This window comes from Lithobates pipiens, unplaced genomic scaffold (assembly GCF_037356315.1).
Source record: "Lithobates pipiens isolate NorthernLeopardFrog02 unplaced genomic scaffold, aLitPip1_a1.2 Scaffold_28, whole genome shotgun sequence".
Classification (NCBI taxonomy): Eukaryota; Metazoa; Chordata; class Amphibia; order Anura; family Ranidae; genus Lithobates; species Lithobates pipiens.
Window position 1 is genome coordinate 53789817 of NW_027507789.1, and position 14567 is coordinate 53804383.

General features: G+C 41.5%; 1 protein-coding gene across 2 annotated transcripts in view; it reads left to right on the forward strand.

Moving 5' to 3' along the window:
* The window catches only part of CD40 (CD40 molecule), a 170341-nt gene that overhangs the window by 78838 nt on the left and 76936 nt on the right, over positions 1-14567 (forward strand). For both annotated transcript variants that reach the window (XM_077459246.1, XM_077459247.1), the window contains exon 4: positions 11022-11147. In XM_077459246.1, coding sequence (XP_077315372.1) covers positions 11022-11147 — 126 coding nt within the window. The remainder of the gene's footprint in view (positions 1-11021; positions 11148-14567) is intronic.

Sequence of the window (14567 nt, forward strand, 5' to 3'; positions counted from 1 at the left end):
AGAATGGAAACCATCCATTGTGTACAATTGTCATGTGATCTGCTCTGACTGGTCACAGCAATCACATGGTACTGTCAGTGGCCTGGTACACTGATCTGTCATCCGCTGTGTCTGGTGGACACAATGGGTGGCAGATTTTACTGTGGCGCTCATGAGGCGTGATTCTGGGAGGATGTAATATGACGTCCACCCAGATTGGGAGAGCTCCCGCCAGCCTGTCATTGGTCTTTGGGCCAGGTGGGAAGAAAGAAGAGAGAATGTTTGGTCGGTGGGACTTTGAATGAGGCCAATCACTATATAAAGTAAGCATGTGGGATATAAAACACAGTATTGCTTTTATGGGTTCCAACAAAAAAGTGGGGGAGTTTTTTTGGGGACTTTGAATGAGAGATGCATACCCAAGAGCAGTCTTGGCAAAGAACATTTTATTATACCTTGTGAAATTGTGTACAGCATACTGTAATGACACGCAAAAAGGCATACACAGAATCGAATTAACGCAGGGCATGCTAAAAAGCACATATAAATATTGACGCCATAGTACTTGGCATATCATAGGGTAAAGACAAGTCCTGCACAACATGGGCCACTGGAAGGGCTGGATGGTGTTGGAAAACCTAGAGCAAAACAATATAAGGGACATAAAATCATCTGTATGGACATTATGCATCTATGTAAGCCCGACGTGTTTTGTTATGGTATAACAACTCTTCAGGGGCAAATGCAATGGTGACCTATAAAGAAACATAACCATATGGTATAATATTAGGCCGGGTGGGAAGAAAGAATATTCCTTCAAGAAATTGCAGTTCTACATTTTTTTTAGAAGGGATACTTTTCTGCCTTTCTCAACTAAATGAGAATAGCATCCCCGGCTGCCTACGATACACAAATCATGTATTTCAAGAGGGTATTTTTCAGCAATCTAGAACAACCTGCACAAGCACCGCCACACATCTCAGGGGCAACCTGCAAGGAATCGGGAAGGGACAGCTGGTTTCTGATGCTATAAACAATTATTAATGATTAAATAAAGGTTGCAGCAACCTTCGGTGGGTTACAGCAGGATGACGCTGGATTCGTTGAGTGTATGAGTATGTGTTTTCAGGATAATCCGAGAAACCAGGTAAGAAGGGAGGAAGAAAAGATAACACAAGGGAGTAAAGTCTCTCTTAGCCCTTGTACACACGGTCGGACATTCCGACAACAAAATCCGTTGGATTTTGTCCGACGGATTTTGTCCGAAACTGGTGTTGCATACACACGGTCAGACAAAGTTGTCGGAAAATCAGATCGTTCGTAACGTAATGACGTCATTTAGTTACGACGGGACTACGTTCAGGCTAGTAGCCAATAGCTTTGGTCTAGGAATTTGATCTGAGCATGCGTGGCACTTTGTCCAATCGGAATTCTCTACAAACGATCGGGCAAAGTCCGATCGGATCATGTTGTCGGAAAATTGTATAGCCCAGCTCTAAAACTTTGTCAGCCGGATATTCCGATGGAAACAGTCCGATGGAGCCCACACACGGTCGGATTATCCGACAACACGGTCCGATTGGACATTTTCCGTCAGAATGTCCGACCGTGTGTACAAGGGCTTAGAGCTTTAGAGGAACCTAGTTATTTTGAATATCTGTACGAAGGAAATAACCAACAACAATTTAGAAACTAGTGCTCATCGGGTTGTGTCTTCTATAGAATCAATGCTTAGTAGACTGTGATTTCTTTGGAAGTGTATTTAAAGATGTGGGCTTCTTCAGCCACTTCACTACCAAGCGCAACATCTTAAAGTTTATTAGGTTTTATTTAAAAAGAATAATTTATTGTTTTTAGCTTTTTCAGGTTTAGAATAGAAGATCTTTGGTACTGAATAATATTTTGTATTTGTATAAAATAATACATTCTTGTGAGCTATCCAATAAATCAAGTCATAATCTGATTGTGTATGTGCTATGAACACAAATGCGTGTGTGAAAGGTAATCAGAGAGGACCAGCTGCTATCACTTATCACATCCCTATATTCATGTGCACAAAAAATTGATATAGAAAATGCAGCACTGAGTCATGAATTACTTGCAGAAACCAAAAAATCATGTGAAACAAAAACAACATATAGAGTGCATGATTAAACATCTATGTAATGAAGTGCAAAAAAGTCCATAATAACATTGCATGTCCCACAGGTGGATTTTGGATTGATAACAACTTGTGTAAAAATATAACCCGTCCAGACCACAGAGGAATCACTCCACTTGTGCTCCCCCCAATGGGTATAGGCTCACCTTTGGGAATGCGACCCCCCAACTAAGCAGGGTTAAATAATGCTTGTGAGCCACCCTAGGGCTCAATGAGATATCCAACACAGCTGGCTGTCATACTTTTCCCATAGTCTCCTCCTCAGTATGTCAGCAGCAGAGTGCATGCAGAGAGAAAGTCAATAGTGCTTGAATTGTTTTAAACATTACCAAAATGTATTTAAAAATGTCTACAGGGTGCTCACAATGTGTGAGTGCTTTCAGCGCACAACACTATAACGGACATGGGTTTAAAACACAGAGCCGCACATCCAAAATCTCAATCAGCTCCTCAAACCACTGTAAAGCCCGAGTGCCTTCACCGTCCTATCTCCTCCCCTACGCATGTCGACACAGGGTCACGTGTCTTCTTCAGGGGATATTATTTTGGTTTATGCAAGAAATTTATGACTCAGTGCTGCACTTTCGATATCAGTTTTGCATTTGTAGTCTATCCAAAATATTTTAAATTTTTGGGGGAAATGGCTTTAAGTAGCCAGTATTGTAGCAGATCTTGATCTATATATATATATATATATATATATATATATATATACAGTACCTCACAAAAGTGAGTACACCCCTCGCTGTCCTCACATTTTTGTAAATATTTTATTATATCTTTTGATGTGACAACACTGAAGAAATTACACTTTGCTACAATGTAAAGGTAGTGAGTGTGCAGCTCTTATAACAGTGTATATTTGTTGTCCCTTCAAAATAACTCAACACACAGCCATTAGTGTCTAAACCACTAGCAACAAAAATGAGTACACCCCTAAGTGAAAATGTCCAAATTGGGCACAATTAGCCATTTTCCCTCTCCAGAGTCATGTGACTCATTAGCGTTACAAGGTCTCAGGTGTGAATGGGGAGCAGGTGTGTTAAATTTGGTGTTATCACTCTCACTATCTCATACTGGTCAATTGAAGTTTAACATAGCACCTCATGGCAAATAACTCTCTGAGGCTCTAAAAAAAAGAATTGTTGTTCTACATGAAGGTGGCGTAGACTTTAAGAGGATTGCCAAGACCCTGAAACTGAGCTGCAGCATGGTTGCCAAGACCATACATCAGTTTAACAGGATAAGTTCCACTCAGAACAGGCCTCGCCATGGTCGACCAAAGAAGTTGAGTGCTTAGCGTCATATCCAGAGGTTGTTTGGGAAATAGACGTATTGAGTGCTGCCAGCATTGCTGTAGAGTTTGAAGGGGTGGGGGGTCAGCCTGGCAGTGCTCAGACCATATACCACATGCTGCATCAAATTGGTCTGCATGGCTGTTGTCCCAGAAGGAAGCCTCTTCTAAAGATGATGCACAAGAAAGCATGCGAACAGTTTTCTGAAGACAAGCAGACTAAGGACATGGATTACTGGAACCACAACCAAGATAAACTTATTTGGTTCAGATGGTGTCAAGCATGTGTGGCAGCAAACAGGTGAGGAGTACAAAGACAAGTGTGTCTTGTCTACAGTCAAGCATGGTGGTGGGAGTGTCATGGTCTGGGGCTGCATGAATGCTGCCTGCACTGGGGAGCTACAGTTCATTGAGGAAACCATGAATGCCAACATGTACTGTGACATACTGAAGCAGAGCATAATTCCCTCCCTTCAGAGACTGGGCCGCAGGGCAGTATTCCAACATCATAACAACCCCAAACACACCTCCAAGATGACCACTGCCTTGCTAAAGAAGCTGAGGGTAAAGGTGATGGACTGGCCAAGCATGTCTCCAGACCTAACCCCTATTGAGCATCTGTGGGGCATCCTCAAATGGAAGGAGGCGAAGGGCAAAGTGTCTAACATCCACCAGCTCCGTGATGTCATCATGGAGGAGTGGAAGAGGACTCCAGTGGCAACCTGTGAAGCTCTGGTGAACTCCATGCCCAAGAGGGTTAAGGCAGTGCTGGAAAATAATGATGGCCACACAAAATATTGACACTTTGGGCCCAATTTGCACATTTTCACTTAGGGGTGTACTCACTTTTGTTGCCAGAGGTTTAGGCATTAATGGCTATGTGTTGAGTTATTTTGAGGGGACAGCAAATATTTTCAAAAATGTGAGGGGTGTACTCACTTTTGTGAGATACTGTATATATTTTTACAGATAGCGGTAAAATAAGTTTTGAACACGTCACTTTTTTTCTAATGAAATATATTTCTAAAGGTGCTATTGATATGAATATTTCACCACATGTCAGTAACAACCCATGCAACCCATACAAACAAAGAAACAAAAACAAATAAGTTAAAAAATTAACCACTTTCAGACCGGACCATTTTGCAGGCCACTTTTTGCGATTCGGCACTGCGTCGCTTTAACCGACAATTGCACGGTCATGTGACGTGGCTCCCAAACAAAATTGGCGTCCTTTTTTTCCCCACAAATTGAGCTTTCTTTTGGTGGTATTTGATCACCTCTGCGGTTTTAATTTTTTGCTCTATAAACAAAAAAAGAGCATCAATTTTGAAAAAAAGCTTTATTGTTTACCTTTTGCTATAAAAAATATCCCCCAAAAATATATAAAAAAACATTTTTTTCCTCAGTTTAGGCCGATACATATTCTTCTACATATTTTTCGTAAAAAATTGCAATAATCGATTATTGATTGGTTTGCACAAAATTTATAGCGTGGATAGTTTTATGGCATTTTTATTAATAATTTTTTTTTTACTAGTAATGGCGGCGATCAGCGATTTTTATTGTGACTGTGACATTATGGCAGACACATCAGACATTTTTGACAAATTTTTGGGACCATTGTCATTTATATAGCAATCAGTGCTATACAAATGCACTGATTCCTGTGTAAATGACACTGGCAGTGAAGGGGTTAACCAGGGGGTGGCAGTGTAGGGGTTAAGTGTGTCCTTGGAGCATGTTACTAACTGTGGGGGGCTGGGCTGTGTGTTAGTTAACACTGATCTCTGCTCCAATCACAGGAAGCACAGACCAGTGTCACTTGTTGCTAGGCAGAACGGGGAGATGCTGTTTATAACAGCATCTCCCCATTCTCCTTCCCCGTGAGACAATCGCGGGTATCCCTGCGGACTCACGGGGGTCCCGACCGGCACGCGCACGCGATGGCAGGGCGGCAAATTCAACTGAACGTACCTGTACGCCAGTTTGCCTGCCCGTGCCATTCTGCTGATGTACATCGTCGTGTGCCGGTCGGGAACTGGTTAAATTACGTGTAATAAAGTGGAATGACACAGGGGAAAAGTATTGAACATGCTAACTGAAATGTATTTAATACGTCATATAAAATACTTTTTTGGTAATGACAGCTTCAAGACACCTTCTGTATGAAGAAACTAGTCACATATATTGCTCAGGTGTGATTTTGGCCCATTCTTCCACACAAACAGACTTCAAACCTTGAAAGTGGGCCTCTTCTATGAACTCCCATCTTTGTTTTTTTCCATAGACTTTCAATTGGATTCAAGTCAGGTGATTGGCTGGTCCATTCAAGCAGCTTTAGATTGAGAATTTCCTTGGCTTTGTGTTTGGGATCATTGTCTTGCAGAAATTTCCACCCTTGTATGAAACAAGGGTGGAAATTTCTGCATCATCCTTGTAGATTTTTTTTATCAAGAATGTCTTGGTACATTTTTCCATTCATCCTTCAATTATTTGAAGTTTGCCAATATCGTATGCTGAAAGACAGCCCCACACAATGATGTTTCCACCTCCAAACCTCACTGTTGGTATTGGGGTGCTTTTGGGATGATGTGCAGTGCTATTTGACCTCCAAACATGGTGTGTATCATGAAATCCAAAGAGTTACATTTTGACCTCATCTGACCAGACTATATTCTCCCAGTATTTCACAGGCTTGTCTAAATGTCGTGCAGCAAACTTTAAACGAGTTTCAACAGGCTTTTTCTTCCGCAATGGAGTCTTGCATGGAGGGCATGCATACAGGCCATGGTGGTTAATTGTACTTGCTAATTCCTGGTCTTTCTGAAGATCTCCAAGTGGTCATTTGCTCTTGGGCAACTCTTCTGATAATTTTTTTCACTCCTCTGTCAGAAATCTTGTGAAGAGCACCTGGCAACTCAATTTATAACATTTGTATTGTGTTTTTTTCTGGATGTTTGGTTGATATTCTGTCTCTATCGTTCAAAATACACCTTTGATAAAAATTATAGAACCTTAATTTCTTTGAAAGTGGGCAAACTTACAAAATCTGCAGGAGATCAAATAATTATTTTACTGTATATATCTCATCCAAGAAAAATTATTTATTACAACCTAATGGCAAATCCATACAATTAACCTCATCGACATCCATATACTGCAAATCATTGTGATGTTTTCCAGTAAAATATCTGGAAACAGGTAGACCTGGTTTTTGTGGCCTATCGAGAACTTGTGTGGAGCCACTTGGTCTTTGATCTTCGTTTTTAGTTTCTCCCACATAAATTAAACCACACAAGCAAATGAGAGCCTAAACCACAAATGATGACTGACAAGTAAAATGATTCTTGATGCTGTACTGGTTCCCTGTTGAGGGACATGGGAATACATTCCCTTTCAGCATTAAAGAACGCTGGGTACAGCTTAAACATGTAAATGAACCATAACGTTTGGATCCTAAAAAAAAGTCCGGGCCTGGTTATTTCTCAACCGATTTTAGCGGTAGTAAATGCCAAATCCAATTGTAATATACAGTACAGCAGCTTGCCGATTCTTAAAGGAAACGTAAACCCATAGATTAACCACTTCCCGACCAGCGCACGACGATGTACGTCGACAGAATGGCACGGGCAGGCATATTGGCGTACATGTACGTCCAATATTCGATGCCGCCCTGCCATCGGGAGCACGCCGCCGGACCCCCGTGAGTCCGGTTGCGGGACCCGCGGACTCGATCGCTGCGGGCATCCCCGCGATCGTCTCACGGAGCGGCCGAATGGAGGAAATGCTGTATAAACAACATTTCTCCATTCTGCCTAGCAACTAGTGACGCTGATCTCTGCTCCATTTGATTGGAGCAGAGATCAGTGTACACTAAATGAAAGCCCAACCCCCCCACAGTTAGTAACACACCCCTAGGAACACTTAACCCCTACACTGCCACCCACTGGTTAACCCTTTCACTGCCAGTGTCATTTACACAGGAATCACTGCATTTATATAGCAGTGATTACTGTATAAATGACAATGGTCCCAAAAATGTGTCAAAAATGTCCGATGGGTCCCCCACAATGTCGCAGTCACAATAAAAATCGCAGATCGCCGCCATTACTAGTAAAAAAAAAAATAATAAAAAACTATTAATAAAAATGCTATAAAACTATCCCTATTTTGTAAACGCTATAACTTTTGCGCAAACCAATCAATAATCGCTTATTGCGATTTTTTTTTTTACCAAAAATATGTAGAAGAATACGTATCGGCCTAAACTGAGGGAAAAAAATTTTTATATATATTTTTGGGGGATATTTATTATAACAAAAAGTAAAAAATAATGCGTTTTTTTTCAAAATTGTCGCTCTATTTTTGTTTATAGCGCAAAAAATAAAAACCGCAGGGGTGATCAAATACCACCAAAAGAAAGCTCTATTTGTGGGAAAAAAAGGACGTCAATTTTGTTTGGGAGCCACGTCGCACGACCGCGCAATTGTCAGTTAAAGCGATGCAGTGCCGAATCGCAAAAAGTGGTCTGGTCTTTGACCAGCAAAATGGTCCGGTCTGCAAGTGGTTAAACAGTTACATTTTCGGCAAATGCCAGGAATGTAACTGTTACATTGGATGAGCTCTCAACCAAAATGTCAAACCATCCGATGGCGGGTGTCATAACTGATAGCATGTGCAGCATCATGGCAGTTGAAGATTACCCATTTGCTGACCGCCCTATAGTACTTTTACTGCTACAGGGCAGCAGCTGTGTGCAGATCACGTATGAATATGTGATTGTGCACTTCCACCTGTAGGGAGCGTGCAATAATTCATAGCAGAAGCCGATCTGCGGGGTCCAGGGGACTTGATGTACTCCAGCAGCCAGCAATCATTAGTAAAAGACAGCGAACTTAGATATGTTTATGTAAACAGGGCTTATCCCAGTTCTGACAGATGATCCTGTGTCCAGAGACTAGAACTGATCTCTTCCCTTAGTGAAAGCAGCACACTGTGCACACAAAAACTCTGGTTAACCCTTTGTTCCCCGGACCGCTTTCTCAGTCCCACTACCACACCATCTACACAGCGAACTCCAGTAAGTTCGCCCTGGTTGGGGTGATCACCTGTTCTTCCCCCCAACCTTGTCTTCTTAGCCATATTTTTGATACATTTAATGAATAATTTTATTATTCTAATAAATATATTTTTTTATAGATTTTACACGTGCTTGCTCCTGATGAGTGGCGGTTAAGCCACTAAACGCGTAGAGATACCGGTTGCTGTGTACTTACCAATTGCATCAAGATTTTTAAGTTAACACAGGTTTCTTATTCCCCTTCAGGTTTAGTGAGGTCATAGGTCCTGCAGGGACCTTTTCTTTGATCGCCGAAGATGTTTAACCCCTTCCCAGCCAGGGTCATAAGTACAGTGACAGTTCATATTTTTAACACTGATCACTGTATTAGTGTCACTGGTCCTACAAAGTGTCAGAAGTGTCAGTTAGTGTCTGATAGTCTGACGCAATATCGCAGTCTTGCTATAAATTGCCGATTGCTGCCATTACTAGTATAAAAAAAAATCCAATTTCCATAAATATATCCCATAATTTGTTGACGCTATAACGTAAACCAATCAATATACACGGATTGGGATTTTTATTTACCAAAAACATGTAGTAGAATACATATTGGGCTAAATTTAAGAAGAAATTCGATTTTTTTAAATGGTTTCTTTTGATGTGTTTTATAGCAGAAAGTAAAAGATATTATTTTTTTTCAAAATTGGTGGTCTTTTTTATTTAAAGCACAACAAATAAAAAAATGCAGTGGTGATCCAATACCACCAAAAGAAAGCTCTGTTTGTGGGAAAAAATTACTTTTAAGTTACTTTTAACTTTTTTTATTTGGATACAGCGTCGCCCGACTGAGAAATTGTTAGTTAAAATAACACAGTGTTGTATCAATAAACATGGCCTGGTCATGAAGGGGGGCAAATCTTCTGGAAGTCAAGTGGTTAAAAAGAGGCCAAGATGGCAGCTTCCTTGGCTAAAAAACAATAGGTGAATTTACTTTAACTTTAAATGTGGTAGCTGCATTAGGTTTTTTTTATTTTTATTATTTATTTATTTTTTGAGGAAGTGGTGATCTGACCAGTAACACACTTTTTGTCGCATGGTGTCTCCACCCTAGATGGAAGATCAAGGAAAACACCCTTGGACAGCAGCATTGTCAATCTGGGAAGAGGTAGTATTAGATGTACTATTAGATTACATTGATCAGTGCTACAAAAATGCACTGTTCAAGTGTATAAATGACACTGACAGGGAAGGGGTTTAACACTAGGGTGCGATAAAGGGGTTAACTGTGTTCCCTGAGTGCATTTTAACTGTGGGGGGGCCGGGCCCACTGGAACACCACAGAGATCGCTGTTCCCGATTACTAGAAATAGCAGAGCTCCATGATGTCTCCTGTCAGAATGGGGATCCGCCTTGTTTACACAGGCAGATCCACGTTCTGCCTCTGTGTACTGCAATAGCGGGTCGCCGGCGCCCACAGTGTCACATGCACATACTGCTGTACGGCTACGGCGGTTTGCGCAATAGAGCCGACCTGCCGCCGTATATATACAGTGGCTGGTCGGCAAGTGGTTAAAAAAACGGTTAAATTCCTGGCATGCCGCAAATGCTAACTGTCACATTTGATTGGGCTGTCAACCAAACTGTCAAACCATCAAATGGCTGGAGTCATAACTGATCACATGTGCAGCACCATGGCACTTTCAGATTAAACAGAGGCCAAGATGGCAGCTTCCTTGGCTGAAAAGGATAGGAGGGTTTAGTTCCACTTTAAAGCCCACTGGAGCTGCTGTCATTCAGTGAGCAGCCCACTGTGCCTCAGAGATGATTTGAGGCCTGGAAGACAGTTGGTCTAAAAGAAGGTTTACCTAATTTTAGAGAGATTTACTTCTCAATTCCTGTTGTATCTACAGTATAATGCCTTGTACACACGGCCGGAAGTTCAGATGGAAAAAGTCTGATCGGATTATGTTGTCGGAAAATCCGATTGTGTGTGGGCTCTATCAGACTTTTTCCGTCTGAAAAAGTTTGAGAGCTTATTCTAAAATTTTCTGAAAACAAAATCCGATCGGACTTTTTCTGATTGTGTGTAGAGAATTCCGACGCACAAAGTGCCACGCATGTTCAGAAAAAATTTGGAGATGAAAGCTATTGGCTACTGGCCTCTACGCAGTGCCGTCGTATGTGTATAACGTCACCTCGTTCCGAACGTTCGGATTTTCCAACAACTTTGTGCGACCGTGTGTATGCAAGACAAATTTCAGCCAAAATCCGTCGGAAAAAAATCAGACGGATTTTGTGGTCCAACCGTGTGTACAAGGCATTAGACGTAAAGGGAAATCTCTGGAATGGGACATAGATGGCAAAAAAAATAAAATCGATGGTGTTTTGAGCTTTTCCTAATCTAAAGTGAAAATCATTCTGTGTGGACAACGAGAATGAATGATATCAAATAGCTACTGGCTGGAATTTGTCCAGAGGAATTAATATAAAATCTAGTGATTTGAAATGTGTTTGCTTTACAGGACACAGACTAGATCAAGATTGTACAGAGAGCAGTGAAACGGTATGTGTGGCCTGCGAAGATGGCGAGTATCAAGATAAGTGGAACCAAGAAGCATATTGTCTCCCTCACCATAATTGTGATGAAAGTAAGTGAACTGTCTCTATAGCTTCTTGTTTTTTTACGATTACATTGTCTAGATTACTTTTGCTTATGTAAACTAAAGGCAAACAAATGCGCAAAACCAAAGTGAACAGCTAAAGCAAATCCACACAGACCAACAGAAGCTGACAAACATAAAAAGAGTGTTCCCACACAAAAAAACAATCAAATAGAAATAAATATGTGGCGCTAACTGCAGTAAGGAAAAGTGAGTGGTCGAGCTGAATAAAAAAATAAATAAACAAAAATAAATCAGCAGTGTAACATCCCCAGACTGACTAAATCCATATGATAAAAGAAACCAATAATAATCAAACGTAACCAATATAGCTCTAAAAATGCATAGGAGTAGATAGCAATCACAAAACAAAACAATTAACCAAAAATCGCATAAAGTGAGAAGAAAAAATAAATCACATAAAATCCCATATAGTGCCAAAGTGTTCACATAAAGTGCAAAGAGTGGATAGCAATCACATAGAATGCATGGGAGTGGATAGCAATCACGTAGAATGCATGGGAGTGGATAGCAATCACGTAGAATGCATGGGAGTGGATAGCAATCACATAGAATGCATGGGAGTGAATAGCAATCACATAGAATGCATGGGAGTGGATAGCAATCACTTAGAATGCATGGGAGTGGATAGCAATCACTTAGAATGCATGGGAGTGGATAGCAATCACTTAGAATGCATGGGAGTGGATAGCAATCACATAGAATGCATGGGAGTGGATAGCAATCACATAGAATGCATGGGAGTGGATAGCAATCACATAGAATGCATGGGAGTGGATAGCAATCACTTAGAATGCATGGGAGTGGATAGCAATCACATAGAATGCATGGGAGTGGATAGCAATCACATAGAATGCATGGGAGTGGATAGCAATCACATAGAATGCATGGGAGTGGATAGCAATCACATAGAATGCATGGGAGTGGATAGCAATCACATAGAATGCATGGGAGTGGATAGCAATCACATAGAATGCATGGGAGTGGATAGCAATCACGTAGAATGCATGGGAGTGGATAGCAATCTCGTAGAATGCGTGGGAGTGGATAGCAATCACATAGAATGCATGGGAGTGGATAGCAATCACGTAGAATGCATGGGAGTGGATAGCAATCACGTAGAATGCGTGGGAGTGGATAGCAATCACATAGAATGCATGGGAGTGGATAGCAATCATGTAGAATGCGTGGGAGTGGATAGCAATCACATAGAATGCATGGGAGTGGATAGCAATCACATAGAATGCATGGGAGTGGATAGCAATCACATAGAATGCATGGGAGTGGATAGCAATCATGTAGAATGCGTGGGAGTGGATAGCAATCACATAGAATGCATGGGAGTGGATAGCAATCACGTAGAATGCGTGGGAGTGGATAGCAATCACAAAACGGAACAATTAACCAAAAAATCGCATAAAGTGAAAAAGTCGCATAAAATCGCATAAAGTGCCAAACTCTTCACATAAAGAACAAGAAGGATCCAATAGGAATAGGAAGGTCTAAAGTGCACAAAGGTACAAACAAAACCATAAATAACGTAAAAAAAACAAATACAATGCAAAAAAAAATTGCTAAAGTGCAAATAAATCACATAAAAAGCAAAATAATAAAAGTCAATGTAAAAAAAGGAAAAGGTGCAATGTCCAATCAGTGTAGTAAAGTGCAAACGTGAATGTACTGAATCTTCATCAAACAGTTCACATAGAAGATGTAAAGTGCATGTGTAGAAAGTGATCGACTTCAAAGTCCTCCAATCAGCAGCAATCCATGGAGTGTCACACATTTCCCCCAGCCTCTTACCTTCAAAGGAGACCCCTAAGGTCAGAAAGAGCCTGTGATCTGAAGGTCAGCTAGCAGTTGATTGATCTCCTCCGATCGCCACAGCACACGACGGATCTCTAGTGGGGAGCTTCAAACTCAGCAGATGAGGTTGAGGCATGTGAAGAAGAAAAGCATCCCCATTGTGCAGTAGTTTAAAACAAATTTAATAGGTTAAAAAAGAAATATATAAGCTTACATCAAAAGTATAGGTAAAACAGCACTGAACTTTTGCTTATGATTGCTGCAAAATATGACATTTGTGCAACACACTGTAGGTGTCTTACCTTTTCAAACTGGTGCCTCCTGGCCCTTTAAGAGGTTTTTGACAGCGGGAGACGGGGGCGTGGCTTGAGAGAATGTGAATGCTGTGATTGGCTGTCACTGCAGTCAGGTGATCCCAAATCTCTCAATAGCAAGCAGTGAACTGGAGCTTTGTTTTAGGTAACTGTATTGGGAAGGCGCCCCGCGCACGCTCTCAGCACAGTTGTATTGCCAGCAATTCAGGTAAATGTGCCAAGGGGTTAAGGGGATATTAGAATCCAAAGACCTCCATCCAGTAGCCACACACAAGGCTTACCAGAAGAACCCAGAGTATACTGCCTATGGTGATCTGTTTTCCATTGAGAGACGAAGGGATTGTTGTCATACTATATAAAATACCCAATCACGTGCAAGGAAAAAAAAATTTTTTTTGTACACGATTTGTTGGTGGAAGTCGGCAGAGCTTGAACTCATTCACTAAACTCTGGGACAGATTTCCTTGTGTAGTGCTACCCCCCCCCCAAGGGCGGCTGGAAGTTGCTTGTCCTCAGTGGTTGCCCTCACCTTGCAAGACCGCCAACACCTCTGACACTCTGGGTTCCAACATACTTCAAGCAGAACATACAAATGTAGACACTAGGGTTACCACCCTTTCTTCAAGCCAAACCCGAACACTTTAGCAACCTGGGACACCATTGGGTGCCCAAAGGATAGTAGTAATGCGGTTCGCATAGCATGCTGCAGTGAACAGGGGGCGTGGACACTTTGTTCATGCTGACATCATTGCCCCGCCCCCAGACAGCTGCCCACAGCTCCTGGATGGCAACAGATTTGTGTGTGACTATCTTGGTTACTTGGGTAGCCACAGCCCAGTCTGAATAATGTGTCCGGGTTTCAGTCCACCTGAAACCCGAACACATGATTAAAAACCCGGACTGTATGGGTGAATCCCGGACAGGTGGCAACCCTAGTAGACACACCAATTATTAGAAAGAGTTGTAGGTCAACACTTTACTGTAAGATTAAGTCAGCAAGACTATAAAGGCTACAGGTATATCCCAATTTGAGTGATATTGCAGTAAACCAAAATCACCAGAATATACACTGAAATAACAATAGCAATAGGTCAAATGGCTATGATAAACAGGCTATAACAGATGTATGACCCCAGAAGCAAAAGGGGGAAGAGAAGACTTTTAATCAGTCAGCTCCCTCTAGGCCCTGATGCCATACCCTGTTTCCCCAAAAATAATACCTAGCGTGATTGTCGGTGATGGCTGCAATATAAGCCCTACTCCACAA